We start from the raw sequence: 27,206 nt of genomic DNA, 5'->3' as shown, positions 1-27,206 counted from the left end.
TTTTAAAATCAGGTGACATTTTTTAACAATCTTGAATAATTTTGGGTGACTTTGCTTCAGATTTGTGTTCTTGGCTGATAGGAGTGTAACCTTCTTGGTGGTCTGCTGCTGTTGTAGAAAATATGAAATATGAAGAATGTTTAAAAATCTTTTAATATGAGAAGTTTCAAAAATACTCAACTCAGCTATGACAGCTACACCATATTGTATAAAAGTATTGGGACACCTGATCTTTCCTGTTATATGTGGTTCTTTTCCAAACTGTTACCACAAATCTGGAGGCCCTCAATTGTACTGGACATCTTTAGATGTGCTCTAATAAAATTTTGCATTCGCTTGAACTTGGAAACCCAAACCTGTTCCAGCATGGCAATGGCCCTGTGCACAAAGTGAGCTCCTTGAAGATCTGGTTTACATGCTTTTAAGAGGAAGATATTGAGTGGTCTGCTATAGAGCTCTGATCTCATCCCTTCACAACACCTTTGGGATGAATTGGAACGCTGCACCCCAGGCCTCCTCACTTCACATCACCTTTATCAGTACCTGCCTTTCATAACACCCTTGTGGATGATGAACACAAACATTCATAAGCACACTTGTGGAACATCTTCCAGAAGAGTGGAGGGAATTATAAGAGCAAACTGGGACTAAATGTGGAATGTGATGCTCAAAAATCACATACCACCTTTATGACCAGGTGACCCAATACTTTTCGGGAACATAGTGTAGGTGGTGTCGTATTAATACATTGTTAACACTGGAGAAGATGGTAGGCTAGTTTCAGTGAGCCAAGGGTTTGTCATGACTACATTTCCCAGAATTCAAAGCGCACGCACACTACGCAAAACCGCGTCACACACTTGGTACGTAAACACAGCAACAGGAAGCGGCTCTGTGGGATTGAGTCCTAGCAGGTTGGTGCAGGAAATTAAATCACGATGATGTATGTGGTCTGATCGTGTGTTTTATTGCTCATGTTGATGCCCAGGTTGTGATGGCGTGTTAGATTTCAGAGCTGACACTGGACACTGAGCGCAGAAAGCCGGGCACTTCCGAGCTAGTTGCCAAAGAGTAGCCAGCTAGCATAGGGTGCTAGCTTTGTAGCTTCAATGTTGTAGATTCAAAGTCATACAGCAGAAAAGGTGGTAAAGACGTGTGTATCTATTAATAGCATTCATAATTAATCTCAAACAAATTAATGTAATTCTGTCGAACTCCGCACAGGAAGTAAGCGAGCGCGTTATCTGGCTTCATTTTCTTCACCTGCTTTCTGTAATACAGTATGTATGATCAGCTTCATTATAAAGATGCTTGTTTGAGCATGAAAATGCTTTTGGAGTCGTTCACACGAACCCTGATTAGCTTCGATTTGATGTTTTTTCATGTTTGGCCCAGCTACGTTCATGACAAAGTGACTGACAGGTCTGGTCCAGCCCAGCAGTGCGGAAATGCTCTTCAGGGTTGCCAAAGGTTTTCAGAGAAAACGCTCTGAATATCACTAGAAGTCCCCGGATGACGCGGTTGACTATTTTTCATATTCATTTTGGCGTATGTAGGGAATCATTAAAATATAAGCAATGGAGATAGTAGTAATCAGGAATTCCTCAGTGGGAACAATGGTGATTAGTGATTGGTTGCTGGAAACAAAGTTTTATAAGTATTGGACGTTTGGAACAGTGTTGATTAGTCATAGGCCATTTGGGAACAGTGGTGATTAGTGATTGGTTGTTGGGGATCAAATCTGTATATGGATTGGTTGTTGGTAGCAGTGGTAATCAGGGATAGATAATTGGAACCAGTGGTGAATAGTGATTGGTTGTTGGGATCAGTGCTGATTAGTGATTGGTTGTTAAGAACAAATTTGTATATGGATTAGTCATTGTGATAAATGGTGAACAGGGATAGGCCATTGGGAACAGTGTTGTTTATTGATTGGTTGTTGGGAACTGCACTTGCCAGTGATTGGTTATTGGAAATAGTGGTGTTTAGTTATTAGTTTGTGGGAACAAGGTTGTATAAGGATTGGTTGCTGAGAACAGTGGTGATTAGTGATTGGTTGATAGCAACAGTAGTGGTCAGGGATAGGTAATTGGAACCAGTGGTGATTATTGATTGGTTGCTAAGAACAACGCTGTACATGGATTGATCGTTGGGAACAATGGTGAACAGGGATATGCCATTGGGAACAATGGTGTTTAGCGATTGGTTGTTGAGAACAAAGTTGTATAAGGATTAGTCGTTGGGAACAGTGGTGGTCAGTGATTGTTATTGGGAACATGTTTTTCAGGGTTTGGTCATTGATAGAAAAGGATCATCAGAGATTGATTATTGAAAGTGATGATTAGTCATTGGTCATAGAGAACAGAGGTGATTATTGATTGGTTGTTATGAAACAGTGGTATGTTGTTGGGCACAATGTTGTTCAGGGATTGGTCGTGTTTGAACTCAAATATTATATGCATAAAAGTGATGCTTCATCTTTAATGCTTTTTTTTTCCAGATAGTATGGTGAGGTGACATGTCATCTGAATAAAACCATTTGCAGGGCAGCGTGCCGTAATCAGCCAGTGAGCAAGCATCGGTGCAATGACAGAGTGCTTCCTGCCACCCAATAGCAGCCCTGCAGAGCAGCGGCGAGGGGCGGAGCATCAGAGTGGCGTGCCTCGGACCCCAAGTTCAGAGGAAATCAGCCCCACGAAGTTCCCTGGGCTGTACCGCACGGGAGAACCATCACCTCCGCATGACGGACACCACCATGAGCCCCCTGATGCTGCCTCTGATGATGACAAGGAGCACAGCAAGAAAAAGAACAAGTTCAAGAAAAAGGAGAAACGCAGTAAGACTTTTCTTACTTTTGTCTTTTTTTTTTTCCTTCTCAGTTGATATTTAAGAGCAGCCAAAAAGCAGACATTGCAAATGTTGTCAGGAATAAAAGTACTTAATGGTACTTCCAGTACTAGGATAATCTGTTTGAAATATTCACATAATGTATGAATGCAGGCTATCATGCAAGAAACAATACTTATTTATGAGATTTAAGCTTAGCCTTAAATAAGGAAGAATTTTTCTTTTTTTTTTATATTTTATTTTGAATTAATAATTATTGTTTAAAGGTTTTATGATAAATATGTGGATGTCATTCCCCTTGAAATTGTGTTTAGTTGAATGTTACTATAAATTTTATGTTTTGTTATTTTTTATTATATTAGATTTAACACTTATACAGGGTTATTCCAAAAGAATGAACCGATATCATGACGCATTGTTTCATTTCTCAAGCATCATCATGGAATGAGTCAGTGACCAGTTGAAAGAGTAGTTATCTAAGTTGATTGTGAGTATAATACTTATGACTTGGCTGGAGTTTTGTATTGCTTTTCCTTAATAAAATATTGTGTAATGAAATCGGTTCATTCTTTTTGAATAACCCTGTATAATTAATATAATTTTATTATTATTATTATTATTATTATTATTATTATTATTATTGTGGACAAATGGGGGGTGCACATTTAACCCTCCATCCTCTTCATTTTGGCACTGTACCCTATACTATTACGTGAAAGGCTTCACATCTAAACATTCCCTGAGGTCATTCATACGTTTCCTGCCAGAACCAATTTTCCACACCAAAAATTTTTTGTCATTGCTTGTATGGAAAAATGAAAACAGATATGATTTCACAGCTGCTTTTTATTTTATTTCGGCTAGCCAGAAACCCTGCACAGTACTGTGCTAATGCTGTCAGCGGAGTAGCCACTGTAGATGAACTAATGTTGACCGTTTAGTAAAAGATATTTACATTTTCTTGCTAGCCAAGCGTGCTAGATTTAGTTTAAGTATTATATGATGTAAGTTAAATCAAAAAGTACAAGGTAACTAAGATTACTTTAGTTACCAAATGTTGATTTAAGCTAGTAATAACCTTTGTTTTTACCTCAGAAACATGGTTAGTTTTTACTGTTTGGTTTACATAATGTGGGTGAGAAATAGAGTTCTTTACTTGTGTTTCTTCTCTAGTATTATATTCCATTTTCTTGGTACATTCCAGAAATAAAATGACACTTATTTATTTTATATTTTTTTGACTAACGATTCGAAAAGAAATGTCAGGACATTCTGTCATCAAAACAACTAAAACTCACTTAAACCTAACTGTAATAAACATGAGAACAAATACAAAGCCTAATCTATCACTATAATCTATATGTTGTTTATAGTCACACTTCTTGTTTATTTAGGCAGTTTATACTGTAACCCAAAACTATTTAATTGCAACCTAATGCTTAGAAATGTTTAGAAACTTAGTAGACAAACTTTGTGTGTGTTTGTTTGTTTGTTTGTTTGTGACAGGCTGTAAAGATTTATTTATTTTTATTGCTCATTTATACTTTTACTTTTATACTTTAAGTCAAGTTGTTGTATTTGGAACTTTAAAGAATTTACCTCAGTTTTTTCAGTATATTTATAAAAAGGAATGTTTGCTTTTCTGTACCTCAGCCATGGTTGCTAGCAAGCTAGATAACATTAGGATACATTTTTGGTAATTAAGTTCATTAAGTTTGCTAGCTAAATAGTAAATAAATAAATAAATAAATGCAGGCAGGTGATTTATTTTCTTTAGTAAGCCTGCTGCACATTTTGCTTGCAAACTACTTAGCATTAGGCAATTGCATCCACTCTTAACCAAGCCTGCAAATAAACTTGCTAACATCAGGCTATTAGGTTCAATCTGCAGCTAAGCCGTTACGCTAGCTATCATTAGGATTTAACTTTTTATATTAAATCCATAAGCTAGGCTTTCTTATTGTTTTGAACATATTAAAACTTTATTAAAACAATGGTAGCAGTAGCAGTGTTTGCCAGTATGTTTTCATGGTTTGTAGCAAATATGTGAGAAAAGAACACATGGTGGGAGTTAGCTTCTGGTGTTTCAGAGGAAGTATATGCTAACCTTTAGATCTTTTGTAGTTTTAAATGTCAATAACAGTCACTTAGTTCATTTATCTCATACTGCTGTTGCTTTAAGGTTTAGCCTTAAAGTTTATCTTTTAAGCTTGAAACAAAGTTTGGCTAATTTAGGCAGCTTGATTTATTTATCCAGACTGGTCAAAGTAGAACTAGTCACATTCTTTGTTAGACATCAACCATAAGTACTATCTAGTTTCTGTTCTTCACTCACTGTTATCAGTTCTACAATTCACCAACAGCTATCAACTTCTGTAATTTGTATTTCACAGAACGTTTGATGTGTGGCGTACTCCACACTGGCCCAGCCTGTCAGATTTTACTCCGCAGCTCTAAAGAGAAAGTACACCGTTTTCAACCCACTGGCTATATTTAGCCAACCTATTGCAGAGAAGCAGGAAGTGATGGACAGTTTGAGGACATACCCTGCCAGTCTATGTCCTTTGTGGGTGTGTATCTCTGCTCGACTCCAAAGCTCTCTAAGGAGATAGGCTCGTAAGTGCTGGCTGATGGGCTCTGATAGCTGTTATGAGCTCCGTTACTAAGAGTACACTCTGCAAAGTAGGTGTCACGGCTCCACTGGAGTCCTAAATAGAGAGCGGGTACAGTAGTTTCACAGGGAATAGTCCTAAATTGTGAGCTGACCTCATTTGGAATTTTTTTTTTTTTTTTTTTTTTTTTTAAGTCGGTCATGGCTCACCTTGAGGAAGATTGGCTGGAGTAAAGAGAGGGAAGAGGAGGTGGCCTGGGATGCTTCTCGCAGCTCTGTAATCTGCCTGATTGCTTATTATGGTATCAGGTCTGTCGAGGAGAACTCTTTGTTTCTCTTTCTATATTTGTAATTCTTTGCTTCTCCTTTGTAGCTGAGGGGTACGCTGCTTTCCAGGAGGACAGCTCGGCTGATGAGGCCGAGAGCCCCTCCAAGATGAAGCGCTCCAAAGGCATCCACGTGTTCAAGAAGCCCAGCTTCTCCAAGAAGAAGGAGAAGGACTTTAAAGTGAAGGAAAAAGGCCCCAAAGAGGAGAAGGCCAAGGACAAGAAGTCTAAGGACTTGACCGCAGCCGACGTGGTCAAGCAGTGGAAGGAGAAAAAGAAGAAGAAAAAGCCAAGCACTGCAGAACCTGAGCCTGTCGCTGTGGAGACCCCGGCCACGGTCAGACCCATTTTCGGTGCGCCGTTAGCTGAAGCGGTGAGGAGAACAGCGCTGTACGATGGAATCCAGCTGCCTGCCGTTTTCCGCGAGTGCATTGACTACATCGAGAGCTATGGCATGAAGTGTGAAGGCATCTACCGTGTCTCCGGTAAGCTGTTGCGTTAACTAGTAGCTGCATTTGTGTAGGTACAAAGTGACAAGCATTCAATCATTTAATTCCTTATACCAGTTCTTATATTCTTAAATCTCTCAGTAAATTAATGACCTGCAGTTTGCTTGCTTTAGTAAAATCCTGAACTAATTTTATACTGTTGATCAACCAATGTCCCACGATTCACCACTTTAACTTCAGAAAATCGTCCACCCTTTTGTTGAAGTTAGCATATTGGAATTAAAGTCACTCCCATATGAGGCCTAAAATCTTAAGACATCATAACTTTCCATGTTTTATGGGTGGGAGGAATAGCATTAAACTCAATCTTGTCAATCAGAACAACATTAGCCAGTCATGCGTGTCTTGAGTTCACCTATGCGTAAGCGGGCAGAAAGTGCTTTCCTCTAAATGCTCAGCTCCCCCTGTGATGTGGCTTCTTATGTCTTCAAGGAAGCATATTAGGGATTTTTAAATGAATCATGTCTATGATGCAGACGCTTCTGCAGTAATTGACCATGAGCGATTATAGCCTACTGGCGCTTTTCGTCGCGTACGCTTTTTGCTCTAACTTTAATGGCGGACGTAAAAAAAAATGCACCCAGCAAAGTGATGCATTGTGATATCGATAGCAATTGAATCGAATCGTTGACATGATAATCCAGTCGAATTGTAAAACCAGTGAGGATTCACACCCATAAAGCATATGGAAAGTAGCTTTAGTAGTAACTTTCCTGGCATTCCATTTTAATAGAAATAAATATATCAAAATAAAAAGTCTTGCAGGAGCCATTAACCGTTTTTTTTTCTCTCTCTTCCTGGCAGGAATGAAGTCGAAAGTGGATGAGCTCAAAGCGGCGTACGACCGGGAGGAGTGCCCGTGCCTGGAGGAGTACGAGCCGCACACTGTGGCCAGCCTAATGAAGCAGTACCTGCGCGAGCTCCCTGACAACCTCCTGGGCCGAGATCTGGCGCCGAGGTTTGAGGATGCGTGCAGCCGCTCCAGCGAGGCAGAGAAGCTGCATGAGTTCCAGCGGTTGCTGGCCGAGGTTCCTGAGGGTAGCAGGCTGCTCTTGTCATGGCTCATCACTCATATGGACCACGTGATCGCCCGTGAGGCAGACACCAAGATGAACATCCAGAACATCTCGATCGTCCTCAATCCCACCATGCAGGTGAAGCGTCAGCATTTTGAAACTGATTTTAAAAGTGCAGGTTTTCAGTAAAAAAAATGTAAAAAGTGTATATATACAATGTTATATAATTATCAATAATCTTGCTTCCCCTCAACATCGTTCCCCCTCAAAAACTTTTACTTCTCGAATGCTTTAACCTTACTGCTACACCTGTAATGATCTCCATTCTCTTCGGTTTGCAGATCGGCAACCGAGTGCTCTACGTCTTCTTCACCCATGTGCGTGAGCTTTTTGGCGACGTGGTTCTGAAAACAGTGGTGCATCCTCTGCGCTGGTCAAATGTAGCCACCATGCCAGCCTTGCCTGACACCCAGGAGAGCATTAAGGAGGAGATTCGAAGACAGGTACAGCTGTAAAAAAAAAAAATTATAATAAAAATACACTATAAAGACCTTTTTATGCAATCAAATGTTTTATACTGTACACTTGGGTGAAAACGTTCAGGCTTGCCTGAGCAGCAAAGGGAAGTGGTGGGTATTTTTGTCACATTTGCATAGTTTATACAAGGAAGTTGCACAGTGGTTATGAGGAAAATACTGTACATCATGGGAAGCAATGCGTATTATACAAATGAGGTTCGACGTTTCAAACGGGTCTTTGTTGGACTTATTTGTTGACTAAAGACAAGGTGCACACTGGGAAAATAATCAGGAAATTAGCAGACCGGTTTGATGCTCAGTAATGATCCGGTGATCTAATAGAGTTTTTGAGCATAAACAAAAACAATGGGGTGTGTAATTTGCATTATGTATGTTTGTGTTTTTCTGCAGGAGTTCCTTCTCAACCGCTTACACAGAGACTTGCAGGCTGGCATTAAGGACCTGTCCAAAGAGGAGCGCCTGTGGGAGGTGCAGCGTATCCTTACCGCTCTGAAACGCAAACTGCGCGAGGCCAAGAGACAGGCAAGGGCTCTGGGGCTCTATTTCTCTGCCACATTTAGTACATAAATAAACAAAAACTTATATACCGACCAAGCATAACATTATGACCACCTGTTTTTTATTGTGTTCGTCCTCCTTTTGCTGCTAAAAAAGACCTGACCGTTAAGCATTAACAATATTAAATTCTTTAACTATTTTGAGCTACACTAGTGAGCCTTGGCTGTCCATGACCCTGTTGTGGGTTCACCACTGTTCTATACTTGGACCACTTTTGATAGATACTGACCACTGCAGACCCGGACCAGCCCACAAGGGCTCCAATCCTTACGCTTGCCCATTTATCCTGCTTCTAACACATCAGAACATTAATGTTATTATTAATGTTATTCCTGTTTAACATGGCGGTATCTTTTAGATTTAAATACTAGGGGAGATGTTACGCAGTCTGACAGATTTAGTCCAACAAAATGATATTTTTGTTCATATTTTTTTATGAGAATGTCTCTTTTCGTATACAAACACAGGAGTGTGAGAGTAAGATAGCACAGGAGATTGCCAGCCTTTCGAAAGAAGACGTGTCCAAAGAGGAGATGTCCGAAAATGAAGAGGAGGTCCTGAACATTCTCCTGGCTCAGGTGAGAACAAATTGAGATTCTGAATGCTGAGCAAAGTCCAATAACGCTCAGTTTTATACACTGTTTGGACAAAAGTATAGGGACACCGGATTTTCCCAGCCATATGTGGTTTCCCGAACTGCTATCGCAAAGCTGAAGGCACACAATTGTACAGAAAGTCTTTGGATGCAGTAGCATGAAATTTTCCCTTCATTTGAACTAGGAGACCCGAACTTGTTTCAACATGAAGTTCCAATGAAGATATGCTTTGCATGGGTTGAAGTGGAAGATCTGCTATAGAGCTCTGACCTCACCCCTATTGAACACCTTCGGGATGAATTCGAAAGCTGACTGCACCCTTATTTATAGAAACTCAATATATACCCAGCTCACACAGAGCATAAAGACTCGAGTTGCTAAAGTAAAATGTGTAAAATGTATGTCCTGTAGGAGAACGAGATACTGACCGAACAGGAAGAGCTGATCGCTTTGGAGCAGGTCCTGCGCAGGCAGATCGCCACTGAGAAGGAGGAGATCGAACGACTGCGTGCTGAGATCGCTGATATCCAGAGGTCAGTTTATATACTTTTATCACTAAATAATAATATTAGGGCTTCTTTGTCAACGAATTCCGTTATCGCTTTGTCGGTCTGCTCAAGTTACGGGTTAGCGTGACGGTAAGATAACACAGCCGCTTGCGAAATGGCGGAGAGTACAGAGTCAACTGGATGAAGGTAAAACATCAGCACAGTGAGCAAAAAACTGTATAATCCTCATCATGTGAAAATGGTACAGTTTAATGAAGTGCTATTGTGTAAAGTGTTTGCTAACTTCAGGACAGTCGCACTGGATCTGTTCTGTCATGACTCGCGAGGTTGCACAATCACCTCGCTCACGACGTAGCATGATGGATTTAATTAAAACGGTGCGAACAAACGAAATTTAAAAAGCAGCAAATAACAGCAGCAGGAAACGATCTTTTTTTTTTTATGAAGCCTGTTGGCTCGCTGCATTTCTCCGTTCCATTCTCTTTCTATCGCATTTGTCTTCTCCAAAAGTGACTCCTCTGTTTTCGGTGTCATTACTATACGTTCAAATGCTTGTTTTCAGTTTGTATATTTCATTTATGCATATATCATTTAATTATTATACAAGATTAAATGTTTATATCTTCACAACTGAACTAAATTCGTGTGTTTTTGATTTTTAAAAATTGTTAAAACAATATATTTTATATTTTATATAGATTTTTTTAAGCAGAGTCAAATATCTGCAATTATCATTAAAAACCATATATATGCTGATTTACACAAATTGCTTTACCTTGCATACTTGAAAGGATTTATTTATTTATTTTTACAGAACCACTATAAGCTTTAAAATGTCTAAATTAAAGATGGTTAAACTCAGTATGTGGGTTTTGCATTTTTTCAAGTACACTTTTATTTATAAAAATACCCTGAATTAGGGGTCAGACAAAGAAGTTCAGATGCTTTATTTTATGTTTCCATTATTTAAAACCTGTTCGTTTGATTCGTCTGTAGTGTTCATCTGTAGTGTTCACCTAGATTTACATTTAGGTTTCAGAAGGTTTTTATACTTTTTCTTTGTGTTTAAAACATATTGACCTAATCACAATTAATCCCAGTAATTCATCATGGACTGATAGGTCTATGTTTTGTTTTTTTTAAACATTATTAATATTGTTGATATTAATATTATTATTATGACCAGGTTGTCTCTTAATTGATTATTTGAGATTGCTTTGGGGAAGTACCGACTTCAAATGTATGTGTTCCACAGGAACATAGAGAATTCTATGTATATTCTATATTCTATATATATATATATATATATATATATATATATATATATATATATATATATATATATATATATATATATATATATATATTTAATATTATTTATTTATTTATTTAAGCCGATTAATTGAAGAAGAAAAAATAATAACTGTTTGATTGTTTATCAAAATAATCATTAGTTGCAGCCCTAAATAATACTAATATTACTAAGTGAAAAGAGACGTTTAAAAAATATATATTTCAAGGTTTTTTTTTAGGTAGAATTTGGACTTAATGGTTATAAGCTGAACTCATTTTTCAAAACCTTCCTAGTTTATCCCACCCTGCTCCACACCTATATTCACCAGGTTCCACCCCACAGGATTTCCAGTAACGCAGTCGATCACCGCTAGTTTTGCAGCTAACTTGCAGTCAAGTATCCATCATCACCTCTATGACAATATTAGCAATAAACATGCACAATATTGCCACAGCAAATATTGTATTCATTGGTCCAAGTATTTCATCAGTTTCATTGTTATTTGATTTGGCTACCAAGGAGGAATGTTGCTAATTCTGTCATTAGTTCACATTAGTTTATTTTTTACTGTATCTTTTGATAAGTCTGTCTAGGTGCTTTTTTTTTTTTTTTTTTTTTTTTTTTCTCCTCTTTACACCAATAGTTCTTTTTTTTTTTTTTTTTCCTCTCTCACAGCCGGCAGCAGGGCCGCAGTGAGACAGAAGAGTACTCCTCAGACAGCGAGAGTGAGAGCGAGGACGAGGAGGAGCTGCAGATCATTTTGGAAGACTTGCAGAAGCAGAATGAGGAGCTGGAGGTGAGAGCAAAGGAGAGGTGATGAGGTGATGAGAGGAGGATGTAACAGACGGACAGACAGATCTTTATCTAGATCTTTTATTTAGATAGACAGACAGACAAACAGAGATAGATAGATAGATAGACGGATAGATAGATAGATAGATAGATAGATAGATAGATAGATAGATAGATAGATAGATAGATAGATAGATAGATAGATAGATAGATAGATAGATAGATAGATCGGTCTGTCTGTCTGTCTGTCTGTCTGTCTGTCTATGTTGATGGTTAAAAATGTCTAGATAGATAGACTCTTTATTATTAAGTATAGTTAAAGTGCTTATGGTTTTTCGCCACAGAACAAGAACACTCACCTGAACCAGGCCATCCACGAGGAGCAAGAGGCTATTCTGGAGCTCCGTGTTCAGCTCCGCCTCCTTCAAAACCACAAGCTGCAGCAGGAGCACACAGCTCCTCCCACAGTTGAGCACGCCCCACCCACACAGCCCAGCCCAGAGGAACGATCTAGAACCGAAGAGCTGAACAAACGTAATGCACCTGTATCTATAGCAGCCCCGGGAGACACCAGCGTCGCTGCTTCTTCAGCTCCCGTTAATGGAAAGCCAGGAAAGGATGCTTTAAAAGCCTCACCTAGCAAAACATACACTGTTACTCAAAATCCACCAATGTAGATCAAACACCAGAATGGCGTGCATCCTATAGCGTGGCTTTTAAAAGCTCAGCTCATACAATCACTCGAACCGCAATAAGGAGTTTGTGATTATAAAGATGAAAAATAGGGTAAGGGATTAAACCACAGTGGGTGTGGAAGAGGTTTTATGATTTTCTTTTTTGTTGTTGTTAGGAGTGGTGTCATAAACCTAAATATGTCTAAGTAAATGTATCTAGCATTAATTTGGTTTAACTTAACTATTCTGCAAACTCAGGCACTGCTGAAAAGGCATTGCTGGAAAAATACTGTAATCCTTCAAATAATTCTCGGAAAAAGTATTATTAATGAGCTACTTGGTAGAAAACGGTTCAAAGCTATTTCTTAAAGGGGATGAAAAAAAATGGTCTTTGCATTTCTCTATTTTTGGTGGGGGGGTGGGGGGCAAGAGTAAAGGCCCAAGATTAAACTTGAGGAAGTAATTAAAGTTATTTCTGATGGTGTGTGTTTGAGACAGAGAGTGAGTGAGTAATATAACCACTGTGCCATAGGTGAATGACTACAACCGGATCGAAGTTTTACACTAAAGAAAATAAACGGATCAGACAAAGAAGTTCAGATGCTTTATTTTATGTTTCCATTATTTAAAACCTGTTCGTTTGATTCGTCTGTAGTGTTCATCTGTAGTGTTCACCTAGATTTACATTTAGGTTTCAGAAGGTTTTTATACTTTTTCTTTGTGTTTAAAACATATTGACCTAATCACAATTAATCCCAGTAATTCATCATGGACTGATAGGTCTATGTTTTGTTTTTTTTAAACATTATTAATATTGTTGATATTAATATTATTATTATGACCAGGTTGTCTCTTAATTGATTATTTGAGATTGCTTTGGGGAAGTACCGACTTCAAATGTATGTGTTCCACAGGAACATAGAGAATTCGTTCTCTCTCTCTATATATATATATGTGTGTTTTCTGTTTCTATTTGTGTGTGCGTCTTTGTTATTAAAAATAAGAAGTCATCTTGAATTTCTAGCAAATGCTCTTGTATCACTATTTTATTCATTTCTCATGCTCTTAATGTGGCTTTTTTTTTTTTTAGCCCTTTATCCTTTCTAGCAGATGAATGCTACAAAATGTAATAAATATATTATGTTTGAATAAAGCATTCTGCTTATTTGTAATGTATGGGTCATGAGTTTATTGGGTAAATTATTCATTATTAGAGTAACCTAAGAAGAAAGACATGAATAAGGTGAATTGTAGAAAGGCTATATCAAGCCTAACTACCACTCTTAATAACCAGGGTGAGTAGAAAAGCATCTCGGAGCATGTTGAACCTTGAGGTGCTACAACTTGTTTGGCTACAGCAGCAAAAGACGCCATAATGTTCCACTCCTGTCGGTTAACAGGAATATGAAGCTAGAAGCACCGACTCAACAAAACTTTGATTGGTGAAGAATGAACAATGACCCAGCAATGAATTTTTTTTCTAACTGTACAGTTTCACAGCATAGATTTAATGTGTTTACCGTACACAGTGGCGGGCGGTCAAAGCCTTCTCTGCTGGCCTAAACACTATCAGAAGCACTGACCTTCATGTACAATCTAAATTCTAATATTTATTCCATAAAATTGTATAACAGTTTATTCTCTTCATTTCGTAGCATTTCTCTTGACTGCACTGCTTCCAGTACGTGTATGTGGATGTTAGATTTTTTATTTTTTTTGTCCAATCAGATTTCAGCCTCTATGTGCTGTCATGTCAATCTAATCTGCCCAGGGCCTTCAAAGTCAGTACTGCTGGCCTTTTTACCATAGTCTCCTTAATAAATAGCTCTGTTTCTTTACCCAATCAGATTTCATATTCGCCTCACAGGGCAGCTAGCTGGCCCAGAATAGTGTCAGCATTTTATCCTCCTCAAAATGGTTGGTCAAAGGGAAACTGTTACAGCCAAGTTCAACTGGCAAAACACGTGTGTAGCTCTGGACAAATGAATACATCTGAGTTAGACTTTTTTATGCATACGAAGGAAGAGAAATTGATTTGGTCTTGAACATACTTAAAAATCCATTTTTCAGAAAAGCTAGACATCCTGAGGAGGTGGGCGAACCCTGATGCTAGCTCGCTTGTCTCAGCCTGGGAAAGGGTTTGTTCTCCACTTCCAGACCAGTGAATACGAGTGGTACCACTGGCTTACAGCCTCTGAGGAGCGGTGCACATTATAGGTGCATCTCTGTTGTGTAGGTTGTATTTTATTAAAATTTTTATGTTTTTGTCATGTTAGATTCTAAACTGCTCTAGATGATAGTGGTGCACAGTTGCGGTTGTAGTGTAGAGATTTGGAGTCTTAACTGGGTTTATTGCTTTAGTAAAATGGTATTCACCCTCCATATGTGAAATGCTTTTCTCATTGTAATGCATATTGCGCTTTTTGTACAGTATTGATGGTTTCTATAATTTCGATGTGATAGTGGTGGTATTAAGAAGTGGATTAAGTCGGGTAAGTCCCCACTGAAGGCCCAGGTACCAAATACACGGCCCCCCCACACACATAAATTTACATATATATATATATATATATATATATATATATATATATATATATATATATATATATATATATATAAGTAAATGTAAATAGAAATTAAGACTTCTGCTTAATTTCTCGCAATTGTTTTTTTTGCATTTTCTTCTTTGCATCTATAAATAAAGCTTGCTTCGACTCTACATTGTACATTAAGAATTAATTCATATAATATGTATAATAGTAATATACTTATGCAAGTTTTTGATAAGACGTGACAAAAGCACATCCCCAGATATGTTTTTTTTTGCAGTATTTTTTCTTTACTTGTTTGTGTGTGTGTGTGTGTGTGTGTGTGTGTGTGTGTGAGAGAGAGACAGATCAGCGTACGCTTATCCCATGTGCGTGTGTTTTCGCTCCTGAAGCCTTCTATTCGAATTACGTAATGCGCAACAGGCGGGTCACGTGACCCGGGTTTCCGTTAGCTTGCGGCAGGAGCTGGTCAGCGCAGGCCGGGGCTGCGGTGTGGGGAGAGAAAGTCGCTGGAAGTACAGCGGGAAAGAGTGAGGGAGAAAAAGCGTACAGAAAAAGAAAGACGAAAAGAAAGAGAGAAAGCGACGGGGAAGAATGTGTGAGATGTTGTAGGGGCTGTTTTTGAAATGGCCATCAGGGAGCTGAAAGTGTGTCTTTTGGGGGTAAGTGGAAAAAACTTCCTCAGCATTCTTCTGGGTCCTCGGAAAGCATCCGACGCTCCGGTTTCTGCTCGTCTTCAGGCTTCGAAACGCCTTAAACACGTAGGAGAAAGTGTATTAAGATAAGAAAACTGTGCTGAGGTTTGGTTATTTGAAGCCACTTTGGTATAGCCGCTTTGTAGTTTCATGGAAAGTTGCCTGAAACGGAGCTAACATGCTAACTATCCCCGGGTTTAATGATGCCAGCTGTTTTCAGGGGAAACTAACCAGTCTGCTACAAAGCCGCTCGAAGTCGCCGAGTGACGTCATTCGATATCGCGGATGGTGTTTGGGTCATTTTGGTTTGCGTATATACACGTTTTACTTAAAGAAGGAAGGAGGATTTTTTGGGGGACACTTGGAAATATTATTGTTAGGGATGTTATTTATTAGAATATTAATCATGAATACATGACAGTAAGACCCCGATAGACGAACGAGTTCCGGTCCGAGAGCACGTTTGTAAGTCCGAAAGAACGAGGTTTTTACACCTTTGACACAAATGTACAATGTAATGCATAAAAAACAGAAAAAGAAAAAGTTTGTTCCATCTGTAAAATTTCGCAACTGGAATGTTTGTAAGCTGGGGACATACTGTATATGAATAAATAATGTACAATGAAACAAATACGATTAGGAGGTTTTTGTTTGTTTGCATCATTTTGTTAAACTTCACCGGGCAGGTTTTCAGAACATGTCTTTTGAGACACCGTTGAACTTTCATGATGTAGCTGTACTGTCCAAGCCATAGTCAGTGTGAGCACCTTCTCTCTTTAATGAAGATGGACAAAAGCCCACACAGGATTCGTCTCACTGATACACAATTTTACTCAATCCTGAGAGTTTCTCCAGAACTTTAGTGAACTGACCACAAAGAAAAGATGCCAAGAATCTCACTTGGGAAAATGCGCATGAGATCAGAATGTACTGCTTTTGTTTTATTTTCACAATTTATTGTGTATTCTGCCTGTTTTGTTCTTCAGTAAATGTTGGTTGTGTTTGGCTGTCTATTTAGACCCATTTAATTTTGTCTAGAAGGTGCTTTCACACCTAGAAGTTCAGTTCCTGATTCTGAATCAAAGTCTTTGTGATTTGGTTTGTTTTCTTTCTGTATGTATTAAAGAAAAAAATAAGAAAAATAATCCTGCAATCTATGTATAAAACTTGTTCATTCTATGGTCAGAAATGAGGCGACGGGATGATTGAAGCAAGTGGTATCCAGGTGCATGTGCAACCCCCCCCCCCCCCCCTTAAAAAAATCACCTGAGAACAGGTTGTTGGGATCTGTAGTACACTGGCACATCCCAACATCTCACAGTCATTTCAAAGGTGGCACTGAGCTGTATGTTTAGAAAACCATTCGAAAAAGCAGCAGTTGTCCATGTGAAAATCCGTATTTCACCACGCTTAGCTCCGTCTACGGAGTCGGTCTGCATTTTCTGTTAGCAGCTCACTAGATCAGTGATATTTTATTTAAATAAAGTTGCTCAAGGGCTTCTATAAATCACTGAATCTGTGGAATGGAATGTATTAAATTGTTAACACTGGCCATGGTAGCAGAAAATTACATTTCTTTTCACTGATCTCCAGCTTGATCATAATCATCATCATCATCTGGCCTGCCTTTGAGCCAAAGAGCATGAAAGTCTAAACATGAAAGAGCCAAGTAACACACTACCTACATCATCAGTGCCCTAGCCCTTTTTTTGGTTGACATTTTCTCTTTTGCTGTCACAGGACACAGGAGTTGGGAAATCAAGTATTGTTTGCAGATTTGTCCAGGATCACTTTGACCACAACATAAGCCCAACTATTGGGTAAGTATATGGTTCGGAGAATATCACTTTCTATATTATACCCAGCATTAGACCCAGGTGTGTCTTTACAGTCCAACAATTTGTAATTCCTTATTAACTGTTGAAAAGTGCTCAAAAGCTGATTTATAAGTACCCAAGCCAGCCTCATCTTTTCTCCTCCGTTGCTGGAATGCACCCAGTCTCGGATGTTTTCATGAGTCAGCCCAGTAAAGCCGAGTAAGGGCCTTTTTCTGTCTGGAAGTTGTTTACATAAGCACTTTAAAAGTTACTGCTCCCACATGAACCACGTAAATAGATCACTGTGGGTATTGCACAAAAGCGTATCACATCAGCTGTGTGCATGTTGGCATCAGGTTGTCGAGGTCTGGAATACATTGTTGTACAACCCAACGTCCAACAGTAGGTTTCCTTATGGTAATTTCTGTCTGGTTTTGATCTGAAACTAGCAGCAAAAAAAAGTCCAACCACCCATGCGTTAGTGTGGTTAAATCGCTAGCCTATGTGCCAGATTAACAGATTGTGTTCATGCTACAAGGGTTTCATTCCACAGCTTCAATAGCCTTTAAGAAATCTTTTTGTTCGTTTCATATAGAATCTGTACTGTACAGCACTCATCCAAATCCTAACCCCTGCTGTGCTACACATGTGCAGCAAAGATCAGGTCCAGGTGTTGGTAGAGGAGATATTGTTTCACTCATCAATTAGCTTGAACAGATGCTAGAAAGTCACAACTGTGAGCACAAAAAATACATGGAAGCGTAGGGGAAAAAAAAACTCCAGGCAAATTCAAATGGTCCTCATGTAACATTATAGCTTGTGGGCAAATTTTTCTTGTAATAGTGAAGATAAGCATGAAGACAAACATGATGCTGCACCAGGCGAGAATTAAATCTTGGACTATTTGAAAGACGCATTAACGTACATGCACTCTAAGGCCTATCTTTTTTCTTCTTCATCATCCGTCTCCAAAAGCCTTATCACACCCATATATGGTTCTTTTCCAAGCTGTTGCCACAAAATTTCTGCGTTCTCATCACTGAAGCTAATAGTCGCCCAAACATTTTCCAAAACTGCACTGCCCCTGTGCAGAAAGTGCACCTAACACCTTGCAATCCAGCATTAGTGACTAATCTCACTGCTGCGAATAAATCTGGAATGGGAGATTAAAAAAAAAATAATAATAACATTGACATATTATTATGACTGGTAAAGTGAACAACACTGATTATCTCTTCTTCATTGCACCTGTTAGTGGGTATGAGATCCAGTATTGGGCAGCAAGTGAACATTTTGTTCTTTAAAAGCATCTCCAAAACTGCAGTTCTTGTGGGCTGTTTCTGGTCTGCAGTGGTCATTGATGCTCAAATTCCTGAAGAGGTTCATGCTGTTAATGATCGACGTGTCAGAAATGTTTTGGGACCGACACAATATCAGGCAGGTGCTCATAATGTAACGTAAAGCATATAATTGCGTTGCCAGGCTTTTTTAAGGGCCTGGTTTTGTAAACACTTTCATTCAGATTATATAAACAAGTTAAATGTCATGGTTCAGTATGCAAATTAATATAGGATGACTTAGTGATGGGATAATATAGCACAAGAACTGGAAGACTGTCTATTTTTGTCTGGTTGAATAAATCACTGAAATGTGATGAAACCTATGATACAGAAATACAAAAATTCCCCTTTTGGCTGCTTCAGACAAATCCAGGAAATGCTTTCCATGTATTAATTTAAACATATAGAGTTATATGATCTCGATGTTGCCTCTAAACTTTTATATGTCTGTGTAGGGCTGTGTATTGATAATGAGCATAGACATGTAGAACTGTTAACTGTTAGTAGCTAGTTTAACTTCAAGACAATAATTATAATTGTGAAATGATTACACGTTATCGTTCGAGTATGCTGCGTGACACAAGGGGATTAGTGTATGGATGAAAAGCAGTTATAATCCATGAAAGTAGAGAATGTGAATGTGTGTCTGCTTTGTGTCTACACTGAATGATTAACTGTAGCTTTTGAATGGAGTGTGAATGAGTATAATTCCCCTTTGTTTCAGAGTAATATCCATAACAAAAGAAGAGCTTCCTTTTTATTCTCATTTCCACTGTTCCATTTGTGTCACACTGTTTCCGTAACTGCTCACGCTTTTCTGTTTATGTGTCAGCGCGTCGTTTTTAACCAAGACGGTTCCCTGCGGCAATGAGCTTCACAAGTTCCTGATCTGGGACACGGCAGGGCAGGAGAGGGTGAGCGTCTCTTCTTTATACGTTCTCTGCACCTCGCAGTCAACACTGTCGCAAACACAAACACTGGGCGCAGCATGTGTTCAAGCTCTGCTGCTTTCAGAAACTTCCCTATGTTTTCCCAAACAGTATGATTGGAGATTCAGGCCTAGATGAACATTTCTATTCTCCAGCTCTCATAATAATCAGATACTCTTAATATTAACTTTTATATTTTTGAAGTCCTTATGTATGAGGGGGAAAAAAACAACACCCACGTTGGGGTTAGAGAGCACTTTGTATATAAGAACATAGTTTTTTTTGTCTGCTTTGTTTCAGAAAGTTTTATTTTTTTTGTGTCCAGCCCTGAATCTCAGGACTGAACACTACATTGCTCACAGATGACTAACATAATTCCAACATGTATTATGTAACAAGATGAATTCTATTATAAACGATGGTTTTGCTATTGTCTGTCCAGCGAGGGAAGGAGCCGATGTTTCTCCATGTTTTTGTACTAATATGCTACATATTGGCTACTCTGATTAACCTGTTGTGGCATTTTGTAGCCATAAACTCGAAGCCAGCTGGTGGGAAAAACCAGACAGAACTGTGGTTCTTTTTATGGAATTCTTTAATGCTTGTTGGATCAATACCCCAAATCCACGTGTCCCAGTTTTATTATACCAGAATTCCCCAAGGACAATGGTTTGTTTTAGAAAAAACCTTTACCTAAGGACATGACTTCAGACTGTAAATGAGTCTCATAGTATAGACACACTTTGCTTTGCAACTAATTGGTTCCTAATAGTGGTAGTTAGTTTGGAATCCTTTATGTAAACAGAATAAAACTTTTCATAAAAGTTGTCCAAGCAAGCAGAAAAAAAAAAATCGAAATCAATTAAGTTTTAAATAAAAAATTAAGTGGAAATAAAAGAAACACATGTTCAAGTATTTCAGATGCAACTTCCCAAAATGGCTAAACTCAAAGTTAATCATAAGGACCAAAAACTCAGCATAAATATTACACACAAAAAAAGTGTAAAGTTTGACATTGTTATCGGGGCATTTAATCTTGAACCTTTTTTCCAGCTCAGACTCTGTAGGCAATGATTGAAAATGATTACGGCACGTTTGGTTTTGTGAACGAAATGCATTTCCGTGAAGTTCAGGATTCATTTACATGCAAAGGTTTAAAAAGGCGGGCTGTGGGTGGCCCCTGAGCTGTGTGGGCCCTGAGCTGTGTGGGCCCTGAGCTGTGTGGGCCCTGAGCTGTGTGGCCCCTGAGCTGTGTGGCCCCTGAGCTGTGTGGGCCCTGAGCTGTGTTTGATGCGCTTCTAACTCTAGAATCTCTGCCATGACCAGTGTAAATTGGAACGCTTGCTGAATGGAATTAAACATGAGCAGATATCAACAGTCTTTACAGGAAAGGTGTGGTGATTATACCGCCACACTGACCACTGCATGCTTGAGAATTAAAATATCTTTCTCTCTCTCTCTCTCTCTCTCTCTCTCTCTCTCTCTCTCTCTCTCTCTCTCTCTCTCTCTCTGACTTATTTGCTGATTCGGGTAAAAGAGTTTGCGTGTTTGGAAAATGCTGAGCGGGTATGTTGTCTGCTCTGCTGTTGCAAGTGCATGACATCACAAGAAACTCGTTCTATCCATTAAATGCACACTTCCTCTTGTTTATGTATTTCCCTGTTTTGTCGCCTCTTGGACTGTCCAAATGCCCACAATTAAAAAAGTGTTTCCAGGCAGAACAAATATTATTGGGTTTTATTTTAATTTTCAACCTTTTTAAAAATGAATTTACGAAAAGATTTTAATTACTCTATATCTGTTTGCTTTGTTACAGTTTCACTCTCTGGCCCCGATGTACTACAGAGGGTCTGCTGCTGCCGTTATTGTGTATGACATCACCAAACTGGTAAGTTCCTCTGCACACCGTACAGTGAGGAAAAATAAATATTTTTTGAATATTTAAAGTCTGTATTTAATAAACCATATTCAACTGTTTGTATCCTGGTGCTGGGACTTCATTGAGCATTGAAGGAATCATGAATTAGGTGACTTTCTGGCACATATTAAAGAACAATTTTTTGTCATCGTCCAGGCAACTGAATCCAAACACCCCAAGACAAAGCCGCCAAACACGAACAACCCTAAACAGGAATAATATCTCAAGAAGGCATATCCCAAGAATGTCCCTTAAATGCTCCTGACTCTAACTCCATTCAATTAAAGACTATTTGGCAAAAACGAATGTGCCACAATTTAGCCCTAATACTATCGAATGCAAAGCTGTAGTTGCCAGTACTATACATTTTTATTTGTATAGCACTTTTAACGAAGGATGTTGTCTAAGAGCAGCTTTCCACAGATAGTGTGCTAAAAAAATCTAATGAAATGATCTTTAAGTGTAAGTTTTTCCTTATTGAGCGAGCCAGTGGCGACTGTGGCAAAGAAAAAAATCCCTGAGATGGCATAAGGAAGAAAGCTTGAAAGGAACCAGACTCAAGAGGGAACCCATTCCCATCTGGGTGAGGTGTGTGGGTTGAGGTGTGCAGTGAGGATCAAATGCAAACTGTAGTCCTGAGTCATTGTAGAAGACTGTTGACATTAGGTAGCATCTATATAAAGTAGCATATATATAAATAAATAAAAATATTTATTGCGGGTGGATATGCTGTTGTGTATACAGTCAGTGTGGGCACAAGATGGATTTGCACATATACATTACTGTGGCTTTGGAAAAGTTGAAAAGTCTCTTTTCTGTGCAGGACTCGTTCCAGACCTTGAAAAAGTGGGTGAAGGAGCTAAAGGAGCATGGCCCAGAGGATATTGTAGTGGCAATTGCAGGAAATAAGAACGATCTGGGTGATATACGGTGAGCATTTTGTGTTTTTATTGGAAATTTGAAAACACTGAAACAATACATATGAACCATTTAATTGTCTAGCCTGCTTACAATTGTTAACAGCATAATTAATAGTAACTAATCTCCCAGTGTTATTTATTTAAATATAATGTTTGTTATACATAGATCTTTATCCTGTTTTACCTTGGTTATATTTTTATTTTGGAAAAATTAGTTAGAGCAATAAAGGATGGAGATGGAAGTGTGTTGACTAGTGAAGAAAGTGTGTTGAGAAGATGGAGAGTATTTTGAGCAGCTGATGAATGAGGAAAATTAGTTTTTTTTTCTGTCCAGTTGAGCACCATTCTTTTGGAGTAGTTTTATATAAAACAACAGTTATGGATTTTCGCAGGGAAGTTCCCACAAAAGATGCCAAGGAGTTCGCAGAGTCAATCGCAGCCATATTCATCGAAACCAGTGCCAGAAATGCTGTCAACGTTGAGGAACTCTTTCAAAGTATTAGTAAGCGTTTTTATTTATTTTTTTTATCTTGTCCTAATAAGCATTATGTAATCGCTTCCTAAAGACCAGATAGGTTTCATGACTGAAAGCTGAGTGCACATTAAATATTAATGTAAGGAATTGGTTTAGTAGTACTATTACTATTATTAGCAACACTATCAATAATAATAATAATATCTGTCTGTTTATTAGTTTAGTATAAACACATTGTTAAGGATTTTTTTTGTTTGTTTAGCACATTAAGAAGCAACTTATAAGAAAATCTTCCTTGTTGAGAAGATACCAGGAGTGTGCAAAGCTTCATCATGAATCTGTTTTCTTGGTCACTGTATAACAGAGGTGTAAAGAGTACCTGAAAATCATACTTGAGTAAAAGTATAGATACCTTACTGCAAAACTTTACTCCATTACAAGGTAAAAGTCACCAATTCCAATATGACTTGGGTAAAAGACTTGGAGTATCTGACTTAAACAGTACTCGAGGAATTTTACTCGTATTGAACGTAGGCTCAAACATTCACTAGTCCTCAACACCTCAAGAGACGTTAGTGAAAAGCCAAAAAACATTTATTTTCCAAAATACAAATCAAACTAAACACCTCAACACTGCATTCAACATGCCAGAATGAAACGGAGATCAAACAAGTCGGGCAAAAAAAAATAAAAAATAGTAAAGCAATCTTTTAAAAAAGGAAGATCAATCAACTAATAAAATGACAGTATCTTGTCAAAGTGAAAGAACCATTAATATTCAATAGACAAATACATTGAAAGTAAATAATTTTAGATGAAGTAAAACCAAATATTCCGGACTGATTGTGATTTTGATGCATTTCTCAATATTTGATAAACTTCAACAAAAGCTGGTTCCCAGAGTTTTTTTTATTTGAGCTCTTTTTGAACTGAAAATAAGGTTTAGCATTGATAAAGTCTCTCCCAGGCAGCACATACGGGTAGGGGAGTGTTGAACCTTAAGGACACCTTCAGCAGATATAGTAAAGTTCATTGTCACCTGAAATTTAGTATAATAAAAGGGTATATATATTGAATCATAAATGAATGAGTAACAGTTGCTTATATCTTTGATACTCAGTGAAACCAGAAAGTAGCCAAAAAAAATGACTTTAGTACAGTAAAAAAGTGCATTTACACACACCCTTTACACCAGTGGTCTCCAAACGTTTTTGCGCCACTGACCGGTTTATTGTGAGGGAATATTTTTACGGACCGGCCTTTAAGGTGTGGCGGAAAATTACAACACGATAAAATGATACGACCGGCATAAAAACTGGTGTTTCCTAAATATAATAATAAACCTGCCTCCACTTATTTTTTGTTAATTTTGCTAGCTTGCGCATTTCAATTTAATTGTAACTGAATGTATTATTACATTATTACGGCCGGAGCAGCTCCTTTAAGCAGGTAGTGGATGGAGGTAAGACATGTGACCGAGGCATCATGACATGCATCAAGAGTGAGTCATAGCCAGGTGTGGCGGAGAGAATCCGGTAATTTTCCAAAATAAATCATCGTTCAGAATCAGACAATAAATAAAACGGATGATGTAAGTTATGTATTTTTTTTCTGTGTGGTACCAATTGACCCACGGACCAGTGCCGGTCCACGGCCTGGGGGTTGGGGACCACTGCTTTACACCACCGCTGTGTAATTCCATGTGTTGTTTCATTAAAATAATATAAAGTAGTTTGCATATAGTGTGCATCAGAATGAATCCTAATGTTTCCTCTGCAGGTCGGCAGATCCCCCCACTAGAGAACACGGACGTGGACAGCAACGAGTCGTTCAAGATCACACGCCAGCCGCCTCCATCAGCTAGACGCTGCTGTTAGAGGAGTGAAAAAATTGTCTTGCTCTCTTTGTCATAGCTGGATATTTAATTTAGCTTTATACCCATCCTAACCTGTAACCTAAAGTTAGCTTGACTTTAGTACTGATGTAAAAAGAGTTTAGATTCCGCAGTTTAAAGCATACAGTAGGTTTCTTTTTTTTAACGAGTTTACAAAAATGCACAATGCCGACTGAACAATATTTCCAGTGTTCACTGTGAAGACAGTGGAGCAGAGTTAGCTGGCTAATTCTGTAAAAATAACTTTGTAAGGAGCAGAGCCGTAGATCTAAACACATTTGTGTCCGACGCGTGCTCCAACTCCACAGTCCTGCACTTCTTAGAACTCAAAAAAAAAAGCACAAAAGCCCGATCGCGTTGTCGTAAAATAGCAAGCGTCTTCGTTTAATGCCGATCCAGCATTAGCCTGCCATATCCAGATGTTCAAATTTTATACGGACAAGAATGACAAACCCCAAAAGTATGAGACGTTCTGAGAGGATTTTTAAACTTAATAGAAAAGCAGTTTGCTCACAATGGCTTTAAAACTCCTCGGTCTGTTTACGTTAGACTTTAATAATCAGGTACTTTACCAACTCTTTTAGCTGACAGATATAGTACATCTTTTTTTATTTTTTATATATATATAAAATAAAGCCCAAGTGCTCTTCGAAATCACACAAATTAAATAAACACAATCAAATAGATGATCTGTTGTTATTTAGATACATAAACAGTTCCATTTATTGCATTTGACATGCTTGTTAGTCGATATAAAAAAAGACTATATAGACAGAAGAATTGGGATACCTAATCTTTCCTGATCTAAACACCTTTGGGATGAATTAGACTGCTGAGTGCACTCCAGACCTCCTCCCCTCACCCTACATCAGTACCTGATATTACTGACACACTTGTGGCTGACGAACACAAATGTCCACAAGCACAGTCCAAAATCTAGTCAAACATCTTATTAGAAAAGTGGAGAGAATTATCTGAGCAAATTGGGACTTATTGTGGAATGTGATGTTTAAAAAGCACGTACCATACTTATGACCAGGTGTCTGCAAACTTTTGGCTATATAGTATATAAAGCACATGGCAGGCCTACGACAAGGCAATGAAAACCCAAAATGCACACCGTGGTTAATTAACCTCTAGCTTTCGGGTTGCTCACTGCGAACAAACGCAACCGAATCTGTTTGGAAGCAGAGCGAGATCAGCTCCGTCAGATCAGACGTGTTGGACCGGTTGTTTCGGTCCGCACCCAGATACGATTGTCGTGTTCTGACCAGCCTAAACGAATCGCATGGCGGCAGAAAACGCACCCGGTGTACACACCGCCTTAATGAAAGCGCCATACAACGTGATATTTGATGGAAATCAGTATAATGAGAAATGTAGGCAGTGTTCAGTGTTCAGTCCCAGATATAACAGACTGTTAGGAGTCATTACATGTTATTAAGCAGCTTGTTAAATGTGAGACAGATTTAGTATTTTGTCTGTGTACAGGAGATCCAATTAGAACAATCATTCCAGTTTTACAATCTCACCATTCCTCATTGTCCTTCGCTCCTTTAATGCCTTCTTTTGAGTTCTAACACGTGGCCCATTTGGCAGCAGAATACATGTAGGATGTGAAATATTTTAATGAAGTGAGTGTGATTTTCAGTTGTGAAAGCAACGTATTGAAACGTGCAAGTCTGCAATAGTTTTATATGCCAATAACTTGTACAGTTATTGCAAAATTATCCAGCATGCTAATTACTAATCCATGAAGTGTCTTAAGTGGGGTACTGAGAACCTGCATGCGATCCACATGTGCCTAATTCAGAAACATAGCTGGATAAATCAGTATAGCGTTTAAGATGTAGATGTTAGCAGTCGGACATTGTTGTGTTTATCAAGTGCTCTTGAAACTAATCATAGTCCATTTGTAGATCACTCTTAAAAAAAATTTTTTATATATTGTGTAGCGTGTTATTTAGTGTTACAGTCGAGTGCAGATGTTTGCACCCTCATGGTTTCGGCACAGGGGAAACAAGCGTATAGTAAAATGACCTAAAACATAATTCAGGCAGTTGCCACTTTACAGCTTCAGTGTCTTATTTGATCCTGAGCTCTAGGTGACTCTCTTCGTGGAGTTTTACCTGTCCAGGTTTCTACCTTCAAGCTCCAAAAAACACGTGGATTGGGGAAAGAAATGCCGCTTAGTTGTGAATGTGATAAGACTGTCGGCACATGCAATTGTTTCCCCACCTCACATACAGTGTCTCTGGGATTAATTTAAGTTCCACCGTGACACTGACCAGGACAGAGCACTTTATACATGAACGTCTATAAATAATTCCCAGAAATAATAATGTATTTCAAAAACAAGACAATCCAAAACGTAAGGCAGAAATGTTTCAAAACAAAT

General features: G+C 38.5%; 2 protein-coding genes across 5 annotated transcripts; both read left to right on the top strand.

Moving 5' to 3' along the window:
* The first annotated feature begins 816 nt into the window (after positions 1–816).
* On the top strand, positions 817–13,424 carry ralbp1 (ralA binding protein 1). 3 transcript variants are annotated; one of them, XM_083526251.1, is made up of 10 exons: positions 817–914; positions 2,546–2,836; positions 5,832–6,269; positions 7,098–7,447; positions 7,651–7,812; positions 8,239–8,370; positions 8,874–8,984; positions 9,414–9,535; positions 11,481–11,601; positions 11,942–13,424. In XM_083526251.1, the coding sequence occupies exons 2-10, from the start codon at positions 2,587–2,589 to the stop codon at positions 12,272–12,274; spliced, it is 2,019 nt and encodes a 672-aa protein (XP_083382377.1). In that variant the 5' UTR covers positions 817–914; positions 2,546–2,586; the 3' UTR covers positions 12,275–13,424. The 3 variants fall into 3 exon arrangements, with proteins under 3 accessions (XP_083382377.1, XP_083382375.1, XP_083382376.1); XM_083526249.1 differs by having other exon boundaries at positions 2,501–2,836; XM_083526250.1 differs by having other exon boundaries at positions 898–1,227; positions 2,501–2,836.
* Positions 13,425–15,245: 1,821 nt separating this feature from the next.
* On the top strand, positions 15,246–25,261 carry rab31 (RAB31, member RAS oncogene family). 2 transcript variants are annotated; one of them, XM_083524919.1, is made up of 7 exons: positions 15,246–15,482; positions 17,256–17,335; positions 19,505–19,586; positions 21,418–21,489; positions 22,343–22,449; positions 22,832–22,935; positions 24,694–25,261. In XM_083524919.1, the coding sequence occupies exons 1-7, from the start codon at positions 15,447–15,449 to the stop codon at positions 24,789–24,791; spliced, it is 579 nt and encodes a 192-aa protein (XP_083381045.1). In that variant the 5' UTR covers positions 15,246–15,446; the 3' UTR covers positions 24,792–25,261. The 2 variants fall into 2 exon arrangements, with proteins under 2 accessions (XP_083381045.1, XP_083381044.1); XM_083524918.1 differs by having other exon boundaries at positions 15,249–15,482; positions 22,832–22,941.
* Positions 25,262–27,206: the final 1,945 nt, after the last annotated feature.

The sequence above is a fragment of the Silurus aristotelis genome, assembly GCF_946808225.1.
Source record: "Silurus aristotelis genome assembly, chromosome: 22".
In the NCBI taxonomy this organism is placed as follows: Eukaryota; Metazoa; Chordata; class Actinopteri; order Siluriformes; family Siluridae; genus Silurus; species Silurus aristotelis.
Note: the sequence above shows the minus strand (reverse complement) of the source record. Positions and strands in the feature narration are given on the sequence as shown.

Bases quoted from the DNA above. Each gene is read 5' to 3' on its own strand.
- ralbp1 (XM_083526251.1), top strand. From the start codon at position 2,587: ATGACAGAGTGCTTCCTGCCACCCAATAGCAGCCCTGCAGAGCAGCGG. The intron at 7,448-7,650 runs GTGAAGCGTCAG...TTCGGTTTGCAG, and splicing joins TCCTCAATCCCACCATGCAG to ATCGGCAACCGAGTGCTCTA. The intron at 9,536-11,480 runs GTCAGTTTATAT...CCTCTCTCACAG, and splicing joins GAGATCGCTGATATCCAGAG to CCGGCAGCAGGGCCGCAGTG.
- rab31 (XM_083524918.1), top strand. From the start codon at position 15,447: ATGGCCATCAGGGAGCTGAAAGTGTGTCTTTTGGGG. The intron at 22,450-22,831 runs GTGAGCATTTTG...GGATTTTCGCAG, and splicing joins AACGATCTGGGTGATATACG to GGAAGTTCCCACAAAAGATG. The intron at 22,942-24,693 runs GTAAGCGTTTTT...TTTCCTCTGCAG, and splicing joins GGAACTCTTTCAAAGTATTA to GTCGGCAGATCCCCCCACTA.